Source organism: Setaria viridis, chromosome 7 (genome assembly GCF_005286985.2).
Source record: "Setaria viridis chromosome 7, Setaria_viridis_v4.0, whole genome shotgun sequence".
In the NCBI taxonomy this organism is placed as follows: Eukaryota; Viridiplantae; Streptophyta; class Magnoliopsida; order Poales; family Poaceae; genus Setaria; species Setaria viridis.
The window spans coordinates 19677292-19690040 of record NC_048269.2 but is presented as its reverse complement, the minus strand read 5'-3'; the positions used below and the strand labels follow the sequence as shown (position 1 = coordinate 19690040).

The 12749-nt window shown below is 45.6% G+C and overlaps 1 protein-coding gene across 1 annotated transcript; it reads right to left on the bottom strand.

Moving 5' to 3' along the window:
- Window positions 1–797: 797 nt before the first annotated feature.
- LOC117864521 (ultraviolet-B receptor UVR8) lies at window positions 798–5779 on the bottom strand. The gene is made up of 11 exons (XM_034748658.2): window positions 5373–5779; window positions 4932–5265; window positions 4694–4775; window positions 4181–4336; window positions 3185–3358; window positions 2775–2846; window positions 1894–1965; window positions 1612–1730; window positions 1399–1484; window positions 1267–1319; window positions 798–1180 (listed from the first exon to the last, which is right to left on the bottom strand). The coding sequence occupies exons 1-11, from the start codon at window positions 5458–5460 to the stop codon at window positions 1088–1090; spliced, it is 1329 nt and encodes a 442-aa protein (XP_034604549.1). The 5' UTR covers window positions 5461–5779; the 3' UTR covers window positions 798–1087.
- Window positions 5780–12749: the final 6970 nt, after the last annotated feature.

Sequence of the window (12749 nt, the reverse complement as noted above, 5' to 3'; positions counted from 1 at the left end):
GTGGCGTGCGGTGGGTTTGTCTGATGGGTGCTAGCGCTTCGGCCGTTTCCGTGGCGTGACGCGCCCAGGGCACCCACACCCATCATCCGACCGGTGTCGCCGTCGAGGCGTGAGCGTGACGCTTGCCTCACACAGTCACACGTATATGCCGTGCAGCAGCGACCGATCGGGCCACCGGCCGAGGTGTCAGGTCAGGTGCGCCCGGCGTCGCATGACCAGACCGGAACAACAAGTGCGCGGTGGCTCGGTTGCCGTATCATTCTCAAAGAGCCTTTCCACGAAATGAAAACCGGAAAGGACCCAAAGGGCTCAAAGACGCGTGCAACGTACGTACAACAACTAACAAGAGCCACGCACATGCCTGGTGATGCACTGATGGTCTGATGCTCTCTCTTTTCCCCGCGCGCAGACGAGGCCACCACGCGCGCCAGCCCGTCAGCCATGGCCAACACATTTGGGTCCGGCGCCTCGGCGGGTCCGTGCGTGCCTGCGCTGCCACTACGGCCCCGCCCGGCAACGCGCTTCTTCGTTCCTGCGCCTGGGCCGCCGCGCTCACAGGCCGAGCAAATATAATGGACATGGACAAGGCCGAGCTGCACATCTGTTTGTTTATTGGGCGAGGTGGAAATGAAAAGCCAACCACGACAATTCAGAGGTGTGTGACTGCTTGATAACTTGGTTGGCCATCTGCAACTTGAGAAGGAACGAGGATGAGGCGCTTATTGTACCCTCCACGGAATGTAAAAGACCCAGAAACACATCTTAACAGCAGATGCTGGAGAGCGGTGTGAGCCTGATTTTGCAGCAGTGTAAGCCTGATTTTGCAAGTCACCTCCACGAGGCGAATCACACATTGCTGCGAGGCAACGGCACCATCTCAGATCGAGTTCTTAACACCAGGAGAGACAATGTCACCATCTCAGGTCCCAACAGCAGGAGGAGGTTCGCACCGGAGAGAGAGGGAGCACTTCGGCTGAACAGAATGCACAAAATCGAACACCTCTGGGTAGGAAACAGCAGGGACTAAGGCAACCGGTTCTTTCTTTATAGTGTACTAGGGTTAAGGGAGGGGGAGATGGTGGTAGGACTACGACTGCACGCGCATTCTCTTTACATCGTTCTCCGGCACGTTCGCGTCCGCCCCGTTGCCGCGCGCGGTGCCTTCGCCTGATTTGGGAACCTGCACATGAGCACATAGAGGAACTTCAGTTCAGCAACATCAGCGAGTAATTTGTTTGGAATTAAACAGGTGGGAACTGAACTTACATTCTCATCAGGAACTATGGCGTATCTCTCTGACGGAGAGACCCAGACCTTGGCTGGAAAACATAGCGCATACACGTCAATGGCATGTCCGTAAAAGCATCTGCGGCTACTAGAGCACGATGTGATACAAACCTGCAAATGGAGCTGCTGCGGATGACTCTAACTTCTTGCAGCCAGAACCGTCTGGGCTTAAGGCGTCAATCAGCACAGGTGTATTCCTTCAGGATGGCACAGGTCGATAAATTGTTAGCACGGAAGAGCACATATAGATAGCAAATATAAGATATCGAGTTTCTTCCGGAAAAAAGAAAAAGATATTGAGCAAGTGAACTAGATGGGAACCACCTGTCAACTATTTCTCCATTGCCGAGCTGTCCACTAGTACCCCTTCCCCAGGAGAAAACGTTTTTCTTTTCGGAAAGGGCGAGTGTGTGTCTCCATCCACAAGCAACTTGGGAAATTTTCTGCAGAAACAGCAGTAATAAGCAGAAGTTGGCAATCTCCATTCACATGAATCAATGAACGACCATTAGTGTTGTGTCTGAGACTTTTTGTGATGCATGTACTACGCAGATCATTTAGTTGAGCACAAGTTCGGCATAAAACCGTCCCACAAACATGCCATACCTGTTCCTCTGGAAAATGAACCTGTACTGGTGAACAATGATCATCGTTGTTGCCAACTCCAACTTGTCCAAACTGCAGGCTCAAAATATGAAACACAATCAGTGTAAAAAATGATAGAAAAAAATCACATGGAGAAGTGAAAATAAAATACAATTGAGCTGGCACTCAAGCAAAGCTCAGTACCGAAATAGACCTGAGCACAACCTGTGACTAGAGTAGTAAAACAGGACAGGCTAAGTTCAGAACTTTAAACTAACCATTTTACATTAAGTTATTTGAGTTGTAAGGATTGGCACACATTTGCTGACTGATAATGATAAGAGCTTCATAGGTATAAATGTATAATTGAATGTTCTTGATACCAGGTATAACTGAGCTCGATATGAGATAAATGACCAACTTTGTAGGGATATCCAATTTGCATTCCCCATTACCATTAAACAACAATAAATTGGAGTAAAGTGGTGAAAGACAATCTACCACTGGTCAATGGCTGCCAAGGAATTTAACAGACAACTCAAATGATAAGAGGGATAACCAAAGGGTTTAACACCTATGCTAGGGAGTTTTATCAAGAGATTGGATATAGCTTAAAGTTGTGACAATATATAGACTATGTTCCCTATAGTGGAGAACAATGGAGATTTTCCAAGCGATCTATCTTCAATCATATTCCTTGTAACAAGAACAATGTTCAAATTCTGAACTAAGTTTGTCAAGTTGACCGAGGGAAGGTTCAACTTGTTTTCAACTGTGTAGCAGAAGTTTTCAATCATCATGGAAACTTCATCGATAAAAGTATAATAGAATCTTGCTTGTGCAATTTGAATGAAAAAGCAATTATGGGGCACAAAAGGAAGTAGAGGCACTAAGAGAATGACCTTGTTCCACCCCCACCCATAAAGCTTTCCCTCTGATGTAAGTGCCATCGTATGCCTCCAACCACCTGAAATCTAAATCAGCAGAACACGTGTATTATAAACTTTTCTTCCAAAGCTCAGATAATATTAAGATTTCAAGAAGACTTGACAACATGCTAATTTAGTCAGACAGGGAATTAAGTTTTTTTGGGGAGACTTCCTAATTATTTTGTATATAAAATAAAAGAACATTTATACTACAGAGTACAGACAACATGTAAAAATTGCATTCTTCAAGTTTTCAGCATAAGTTATGTCTCTGACACTGTCTGCCTGTGCATAGCAGTGTCTTTCCAAAGCCCACAAAAGTGAAAACTAAATGTGTGATTGTATTAATCCTTCATGAAATCATGTCTGGGAATGTAGCTTACCTGGGATATAGTGCTATCTTTCAAAGCTTCAAGTTTATGTGGAACTAAATGATCTTCAAAATCACCATGTCCCAATTGACCATATTTGCTCCAACCGTAAGTGTACATTGTACCAGAGTCAGAAACAGTAATGGTATGGCGCCATCCACATGCAACAAGCACCATCTTCTCACCCTACAAAAAAGGCAAAACATAAGAATATAGAACAACCTGGAACAACAGAAAGAGAAATAATAGTAAAAGGAAAATACGAGAACACAACCTAATGACCATATCCTTGTGAAAGTAACCCTAACTTATTGAAAGAATTAATAAGATCAAGCTGCAGGGAAAACTGGATTCTGAGATTAGTTTGTTTAGATTTGTTTCACATAGCGGGTGATAAATATCTGATTTACTAATAGCTGGTCTTAACTGCCATACATTTAAAAACGAGGAAAATAGAAAATACTCATTATAATAAGGAAAAACCTTTTCACTAACTATGGAGCCAATAAATCAGATATTTAACATCTACTATGTGCTTGGATGATGGCATACTAGTGCTTTACTTTGTCAGGACTGGAAAATATAATTGGTAGAACTGCATGCTTATATTTGAAAGATAGATCATTTGGATAAAGTAGACAAGAACAAAGACCTCGGATTAATCAGCTGAACTCTATGTATTTTGATGGTTTCTATCGTGAAAAAAGATTAGCTTCCGAGGGTGGTTTTGGTTGAGGGATGTTTCAAGATGACAACATAGGTACATATTTACTTTCAAAAAACAACATAGGTACAGATAAGAAATGAGTAACTCACAGCTGAAGATATGCCCAGGTGACATATCTCATGGATCAAGTAAAGAATAACAAGTGTGTTTTGACTTGCAACAGGTCCAAGATGGAATGGTCAATTTTCATGCAGTTTTAAGTGCTGAAGGTGTTAGTAGACAATCAGTTGAGTTGACATGTTGATTTCAAACTAAAAGAGCGAGACAGTTGGATAATTTACCTCCACAGAAGATACTTTTTCCGGAAGCAGACGGTCATTACGGTCCCCAAGACCCAGGTTTCCATATCGACCCCAACCCCATCCATAGAGGTCACCGTCTTCAGTTACTGCAGCAGTATGTTCGGCACCGGCAGCAATCATTTTCACATAAACACCCTACAAATATAGGACCATAAGCACTTAACTGCATTGCACCGGACATTGACAAATGGTGATAGCTCTCCAGAAGGAACAAGATGTAATGGGTAAGGGCTGATGTTCACATCACCATTATTGGGGAACATAGTGACAGCACAGCTATGGTATATCTCATTATTATAGCTAGTGTATTGTTACACATCTAGGAAGATACGAATCTGACACTTCAACTCATAGTCGTGATTCACATAAACATGTTATGCGACTTAGTTCGCTGCATTGAACAAGTGTCGAGTGCAATAAGGTAGTCCAAAAACTTTTCCTAGTATGATCTAGATCAATCTATATGAAGATTTTAGTGTCTCCTTTTTTTACCTCAAAAGCCTGAATCTTCTGTGGGAGCAGCGAGTCTTCAGTAGTTCCAAGGCCTAGCTGTCCATTTTGGTTACGGCCCCAACTACAAATAAACAAATAAGGATCAGACAATAAAATAGGTGAACGCAAAACTCAGGTAGAGCAACAGAATACTATGATGTGAAACTTGACAAAAACTGATTATCAAACAATTTGTCAAACATGCTTAGCGGTTACTAACTGTCAGTAGCCGTCTAACCTCTGCACTTCTCCGGCCATGGTGACGGCGAGACAATGACTGTCCCCGCAGGCAATCTGCTTGATCTTGAGCCCCTGCAGCGCCTTGACCGGCTGGGGCGTGAAGACGTCGGTGGAGTTGCCATGGCCCAGCCTCCCGAAGTCCCCCCACCCCCAGCTGTAGACCTGCAGCTCCTCCTCGGAGTAGGCGGTGGTGTGGTCGGCGCCGCAGATGACCGACGTGATCCCGGGCGCGTCGAAGCCGCTCAGCACCGTGGGCACGAGCCGGTCCTCGGCGTCGCCGTGCCCGAGCTGCCCGTCCTCGCCCCTGCCCCACGAGCACAGCGCATTGCCCGCTGGCAAGCAGACACGGGGGGTTAAAAAAGCAGAGAAGCACGGCCACTTGTCAGCGGAAAGCGCAATCAACCACCACAGCCGTACTCGACGAAATGCGTAGGCTTACTGAGGAGCGCGACGGAGTGGCTGGCGCCGGCGGAGACGAGCACGACGGCCTGCGGCGGCGCGTCGGGGGCGGCCATGACCGAGTCCATCTCCTCGACTGGGCCGCGGCGCCCGACAGCCACCAACCAGCACGCGGCTAGCCGCCAATCGAACGAGCGGACGAGACGGGGAGCGGCGAGCGCGGGGAGGAAGCGACGGGAGAGCCGGCGGCCGGGGTGGGGTGCGCGACCGAGACGCGCGGGGGATTTAAGCGGGCGTGGGGGGGGAGGAAGGAAGACGGGCGGGGGCGCGGCGGGCGCGATGGGATGGGCGACCTGCCGTATTAATGGCTAGCGTACAAGCCCCCACGACACCCCCACACCCATGTGACGCCGCACGCTAATGCCGCCCGCCCCTGCGCCCGCGCCGCTACAGCATCAGCAAGCTCGCTCGAGCCGGTGGGGTTAAGCTCGCTGATTAGCGCGTCATTAAGGACGGGGAGGGTGGAGGTGGACGACGACGACCCCGGTTTGCCACTGTCCCGTGCTCGCTCGCGGCCGCCCGTGTACGTCACCGACGCGCGGGGCCGGGGCAGTGCTGGCTCCGCTTGGCAGCGGGTGGGTGAGGATGGGGCGGGTGGTTTGGAGGAGGGGGGCGGCGGGAGAGGAGGGCCACTCGTTGTGCTCGCGGAGTGAAGAGACCAGAGCGCGCGACGTCGCCTTCGCCAACTTATCTGAGTTTTTAATTTGGGCGGGGACGACTCCGGCCGGGTGTTTCTCTTCAGAGAAAACGGCTCGCGATCGCATCGTTTCTCCGGCTGCCCGGCTGGGGCTTCCGTGCCCAGGAGGCCAGGACCGGGGACCTGGCTGGATCTCCCTCTCGATCTCATCATGGCTGATGGATCATGGATGCATTGTTCCCTTTGCATGGTGTCACGGTACCTCATCAGTCATCAGACTTCAAAGAAAAGGGCACCGAACTGTCATCATGGGCAATTGGGCATATTGCACGAAACCTATCTTTAATACTTTGTGTGTCCCAAAATTATGGATCGTCTTAATTTTGTCCTAATTTAAACTTATTTAATTTTAATTAATTTTATAGAAAAATATCAACATCTATGATATTAAATAATACGCTGTCAAGATATATATCATGGTATATCTAATGAAGATGTTTTAGATCTTTGTGCATTTTTTAAAACTTAGTAAATTTTTTTTGAATTAGGACAAAGCTAAAAAAATGACTTACAATTTGGAACGGAGGGAGGACAAAGCACGGTATAGAGTATAATATTTTTTGTTTAAAACATCTTAAAACATATGTCAATCCTGGCCAACAAAGGAGTTTATGATGCCCTAATACCTGGTCAAAAAATATATATACAGATGTAGCATAAAACCTCCAATCTTAAATGAAAAATAGCTATACGGTCGACAACCGATGTCCTAATACAATAAATGAAACTATGCCTTTAACTATAAATGAAACAAATGGCCCGTGCATAAAACCTACCCAATCCAAAGTAGAGTTGGAAAGAATATATAAATAGATAAGACTAATTCTTGTTTAAGATGTCTTAAAACCTACCTCCAGTACGTCATGGAAAAAAAGAACTTCAGATGTCCTAAAACTTTGTCCAAAACAAAAAAAAAGACACTTGTAGCATAAAAACCTCCGATAGTAATTCATAACAATACCCGATCTATAACATATATACTAATATAATAAATTCAAGTACCCTTTAGAAAAAAAATGCAATGTTATGAAAAAGGTGCAACACAAGTGAATTAGAAAATACCCTAGTCGCACTTTACAGTAAAAGAAATACTACTTATTTGTAACTTTTCACCGTCAGCGTTTTTCACTAGCACAATAGTAGTTTCTATTAAATATATATATATATATAAATCCAATAGATTTATAAGTTTAGAGAAATTTTAGAATGATTGGAAAAATGAGAGCCGTCCATCCTAAGAAATCTTGCGATGGAAACAAAGGAAATACCTTGAAATATCTAAAGAGAAGTACCAAATTGGTAGGATCAAGTATAAAATAGTAGTCCTTAAATTTATTTTTAAATTATTTTTTTGAGCAAACGGTGGAAACAAAGGGAAGTACCTTGGAGTAACAACAAGTACCGATGTGTACTTTTAAACCACTGGAAAAGAGCTTGTAAGTTTATTATCGGCAGTTCTAAAGATAAACCTGAACATTAGGATTTAGGAATTAGCTTAGTGTCTCTTAGCAATCTTTGATGCTTGATCTAGGATTCTTCGGGAGCGAAATGCTGCGTGGTACTGAAGAACAAGAATCGGGGCAACAGCTTACCATCCATCGGATGATCGGACAAGAAGATCAGAGCACGTGTTCCAGCATTGGTTGGCGGAGCTCCCAAGAACGCCACCCTGCTTACACTGTAGGAGATGTGCGTGAACGACTGTGGATGCGGACCCGTAGGTGCTTTGCTGGTCAACAGGATGAATGCGCGCACTCTCGCGACTCGCGGTTTAATTCCAACGGACAGGACAGACTACAGAGGGCCCTGTACAGGCTGATTACGAAGTCATACATGTGAATAGGACGCCAAGGATGGCGGACCTTGACCAACCACTACGTAAGCCGTGTCCTCCGGAGACGCGGGTTTAGAGACGCATGAGATGCAATTTTTTCGCGTATCTAAATTTACATCTTTGATGATAAGTTATAGGAGATGCGGATTTTCCGTGTCTTCGATGAGAGGAGCTATAGATGACGTTTTTGCCAACCCGCGTCTCCAATAACCTGCATTTTGCCAATCCGCGTTTCCGATGAGAGGGTCATTGGAGATGCGGGTTGGCAAAAATGCGTCTCCATGATAAATTAAAAAATTAAAAAAATAAAAAGGACACGAAATATATTTCATATACATCACAAATACACAGGTTTTATCCTCTATATACATCACAAATACTTTCACATGTATTTTAACATACACTTTGTTGTTCCTATGAATCACAATATAAAATATGGTACAAAGCATAGCTGGCAGAAAAATAGCAGCCCTAATAATACCACGGTACAAAGCAAAGCATAGCTTCGATTTACATTTCCTGCAACCAATCCAAAAAATGAGACACATCATATTGTCAATGTAGTACTCACATGCATGTGCATCTATACAAGAACTGATTGTTGAACCATTTGTTGCCTGCTATAGCACAAAGTTCATGCTATAGCAGGAAATATGATAGTACAAAGGAACTGGAAGTAGAAGGAAATATGATAGTACTAATAGCAGTTGCCTGCTATACCATTTGTTGCTTCAAATAGTTCCATTAATTAAGTTCCTCTCCCTAGTTCTTTGTAGAACTGATTGTTGAACTTCTAATCGAATGAAAATGCAATAGCTATAAAGGGGAGCTGCTGGCAAACAAGAGGGCGTCTTTTCTATAAGCTAGCAGTGTTATTTATTTAGGAAAATGAATATTGCCCTATAATATACATCTTTTCAGATCTGAAGAGAACTTTATATGACAGATTGCTTAAAAATCTATACATAACTCATTGTATACCCGAGTACATGACTCTCAGCTAGTTTTGTGAACTTGTAGATAGCTCAATATTAAACTTTTAGTCAAACTAAAGGTCATTGAAGTTCACCTTGAAGTTGAACTGAAGTATTATAAAGGATGGTAGTTCTCGCTAACTCTATTCCGTTGTATTTTTTACCTAACCAAGAACAAAATTAACTCGATCAGATAGCAGCCATGTTCAAGTTGTCAAAACTGAAAAGAACTAGTAATGATGGAACTGTCAATTCATCCGGATGCCTAGTTCTGAACTGAAAAACTGAAAAGAACATTCAACTTAAGGCAAAGCATGGATATTACAAACAGAAAATCAGTAAACACTAATCTATTTCTAAACTATAAACACTAATCAGCATTTCAGTAATATAATTTACTCAAATTTCAATTCCATGATTGCCAAGATATATACTCATAAGTCTTGGTAATTTAACAGTGATTGGAACTGGTAAAAATATAATCAAGTATTTGTAACTAGCTGGTAAAGTTCTTATAAAACATTGTGTTTTTTACCTTATCAACTGATGAGATGGTAAACCACACTTGCTGCAAGGTGGCCATAGCTATAAATTTGCTGCCTGAAATTAAATTGAATTAGATCAGATATTTGCATAGCCACTTTAGTAAATAGAAATGATGGAAGTGTCAATTCACTCTACTGCATATATCTAGTTCAATTAAACTTTGCTCAAGTAAATTAGAGAATCCTTTGATCTTAAATTGTCCTTTGAAAATTATTGAACTATTAAAGGCTGCCTGGAGGAAGAAATTCAGAATCTGAGCATAAATCATATATGACTTTAGTTTCGTTCAGAACAAAGTAAAGAATCGCTTCTAGAATCCTTTAATCTTAAATTCTCCTTTGTAAATTCTCGAACTCAACAATAAATAAAAATCTGAGCAGAAATCATACAGGAGTTTTGTTTGGTTTAGAACAAAGTCTACCCACAACATCTACACAGTTAGTAGTTTTGTAACACTAGAGCTGTAGGTAAACAATGAAACACTACAGCACTAGCATATAACAAAGGCACTAGCATACAACCTTCCAATAGGTTGTGTTTGAAAAACTAGGATAAATATGCATCAAAGGGTGAGATTGGACTTGCCATCCTCGAAATCTTCCCGGAGTTCCTACTCGCGGTACGGGTCCTCGGGCTCTGGTTCGCGGTACTAGCCTTCAAGCTCCTCTTCGGGCTCCTCCTCGGTCACTTCGCGATCTTGGGCTGGGGCGGCGTGTGGAGGTGGTTCCACGGTGGCATGCGTGCGCGCAGCACGCTGGCGTGCCCTGGGCGTGAGCGCAGCGCAGGAGTGTGGCCGGGGGCGCGTGTTGGGAGCCAGGGAGCGGGGCCAGGCGCAGAAGGTGGCATGCGCCAGGGGGAAGCGCTGGCGCGGCGTGGGGGAGCCAGGCGCGACAGGAGAGAGGAGGCAGGCGCGTGACCAGGAAAAGGAAGAAAGGAAGAAAAGAAAAAGGAAGGGAGAAGGAAAAAGAAAAAAGGAGAAAAAGGGAGAGGGAAAAAAAAGAGAAGAATAAAAGAGAGAGATGGAGCGATTGTGGGGAGCGGTCGCAGGCACGCGCGGCGGTCTTCCGTCCGGCACGCGGCGTGACTCACGGAGAGGAAAAGGAAAAAGGAATGGACGGCAGTCGGCTTCGATGCCGGGATGGCGAATTCGCCGGGAAGTTGGAATTTTTGAGAGCTCACGCGGTGAAAGATTTTGAAAACGATTTTTAGCAGTGATTTCGGTTGGTGAATTTTACGGGCGTTACAGGTTAGTACATCAACGACATACTGCTAGACAGAAAACCTCGCGCACCTTGACATCCGTAGGGCCGATGAAGAAGGGGATCTTGATGCCCTTGTCAAGAGGCGGCACGGCGTGGCAGGACCTCCGCGCCGGCCCCCGCAGCGCGTTCTCGGTGCTGGCCGCGGTCCGGAAGATGACCACCGCCGCAACAAAGTACCCGCAGAGCATGACCGCCTCGATGGTGGCGCTGCTGCCGCTGGACGGCACGAGCGCGGCGCACACCTCGTCGGCACGCAGTCGAACAGGACGCACCGGCAGTGAAGGTCGGGCTCTACGCAATCGTTTAACGCTTGTAGATCTGAGAAAACTCACCATGGATTGGGAGGATTCAGATCTAGGAGGGAGGAGGGAGGAGGAGGAGAAGGGCAGGGGCGTTGAACTCACGTGGGTGGTGCAATGGGAAGTTGTCGTCGGGGATGAGGGCCTCTAGCCTAGCAAGTGAGAACGGGAGGAGTGGGCGAGGAGCTCGGCGTGTGAGGAAGAGGGAAGAGAGAGGGAAGATGAAGAGATGAGAGAGCAAGACAGAGGGAGGGAGGGAGGGGGGGTGCGGGTGCGGGTGCGTTCGTGCGGACGCGAGGCAGCTTTCAATCAGGTTCCATAAAAATTTTGGGTTCGAAATATACCCTACCGGTGACGCGTTTTGCTCATACACGTCTCCTTTTATGCCCCACATAGGAGACGCGTATTAACAAAACGTGTCTCCGATGACCGACACACTCATTGGAGATGCGGGTTGTTAATACGCGTCTCCTATATAGGTACATAGGAGACGAGAGTTGTTTATGGGAGCTTTCAGCAGAGTCATAGGGAATGCGGGTTATTAACACGCGTCTCCTATGACTTATTGGAGACGTGTTTTATTCCCACATCTGTATCTTCTTTGAAAGTTTAGTTTCTTACACAGTGAACCGTGCCCTAGTGAAGCCTCGCCCCACACACACTAATAATGCCCAGCAGTACACCAACAGTAGCGTAACGGCGAGCTTCAGAAGTACTCCACGTCACTTTCCAGTGGCAACGAGTGAATAGAAAGTGAGCTTATCACTAGATGCCAGCAGCTGAGCAGTAGCAGTGTTGCCTATGCCACACGATCGGCTAGCTACAGGCAAAGTTTAGGTGCAGGGATGTCAGCTCGATCATAAGTGCCAGCATGCATGCCATTCATTAATTTCTGTAATCTCTCCATCACAAAAATAACAAGCACAAACCCACGCAAAGTCATTTTTCTATTACCGGAATGATGACGCGTGCAGAACGTCAGCACCATTCAGCACGCATGCACAGCAGGCATACCATGACGTGTACGGTGTATCACGGCCTCAGCATCTCATGCTGCCTTTTATATCTTCGGGGTTTTTTTTTCAAAAGAAAACGAAACTATCTTACTGCGTTGGAAATTTTGGAAATATAGCTAACCGGAACATTTTTAGATTGCCTTAGTTTGGGTTGGTGGCCAAGCCGCTGTGCTGGTGAATTGGTGATCGTGCTCCTCTAGATCCCGTTTCCTGGAGAAGCTGCCTCCTGCAGGAGACGTCGAGAGCCTGGAGACAAGGCTCCGGTGTCTGGTGGCCTGCAGAACTGTAGCTGTAGCTCCATCATGTTTGACCAACTCATGTAGAGCAGTAGAGGTAGGGTCGTAGCCTCACATGGGGACTGGACTGCTATTGACCTCGACCATAAACTCCATCGTTTATTTCAGCCTCGCTGAATTTTGAAGCCTACGGAGTACTAGTAGTGTAGCGCTAGGCTGGATATTTCGGCTCCGACACGCATGAACAGCGATGGCATCGTCATTACGGAATCGTACCATCCAAACTCCATCCGCTTCAAGTCTTCACCTACTACTGCGTATAGCCAGCGTGTGCTGGTTGCCTGGCCTTTGGAGATCCATACGATGCGCACACGGCCCGGTCACCAACAGTTTCCCCTGTGCTGCTACACCTCACTCACAACATCTGGACCGATCGATCTCGACCGATCGTCGTTTTCCTTACCTTTTTCAATCTGAAAAACACTTCTCATCA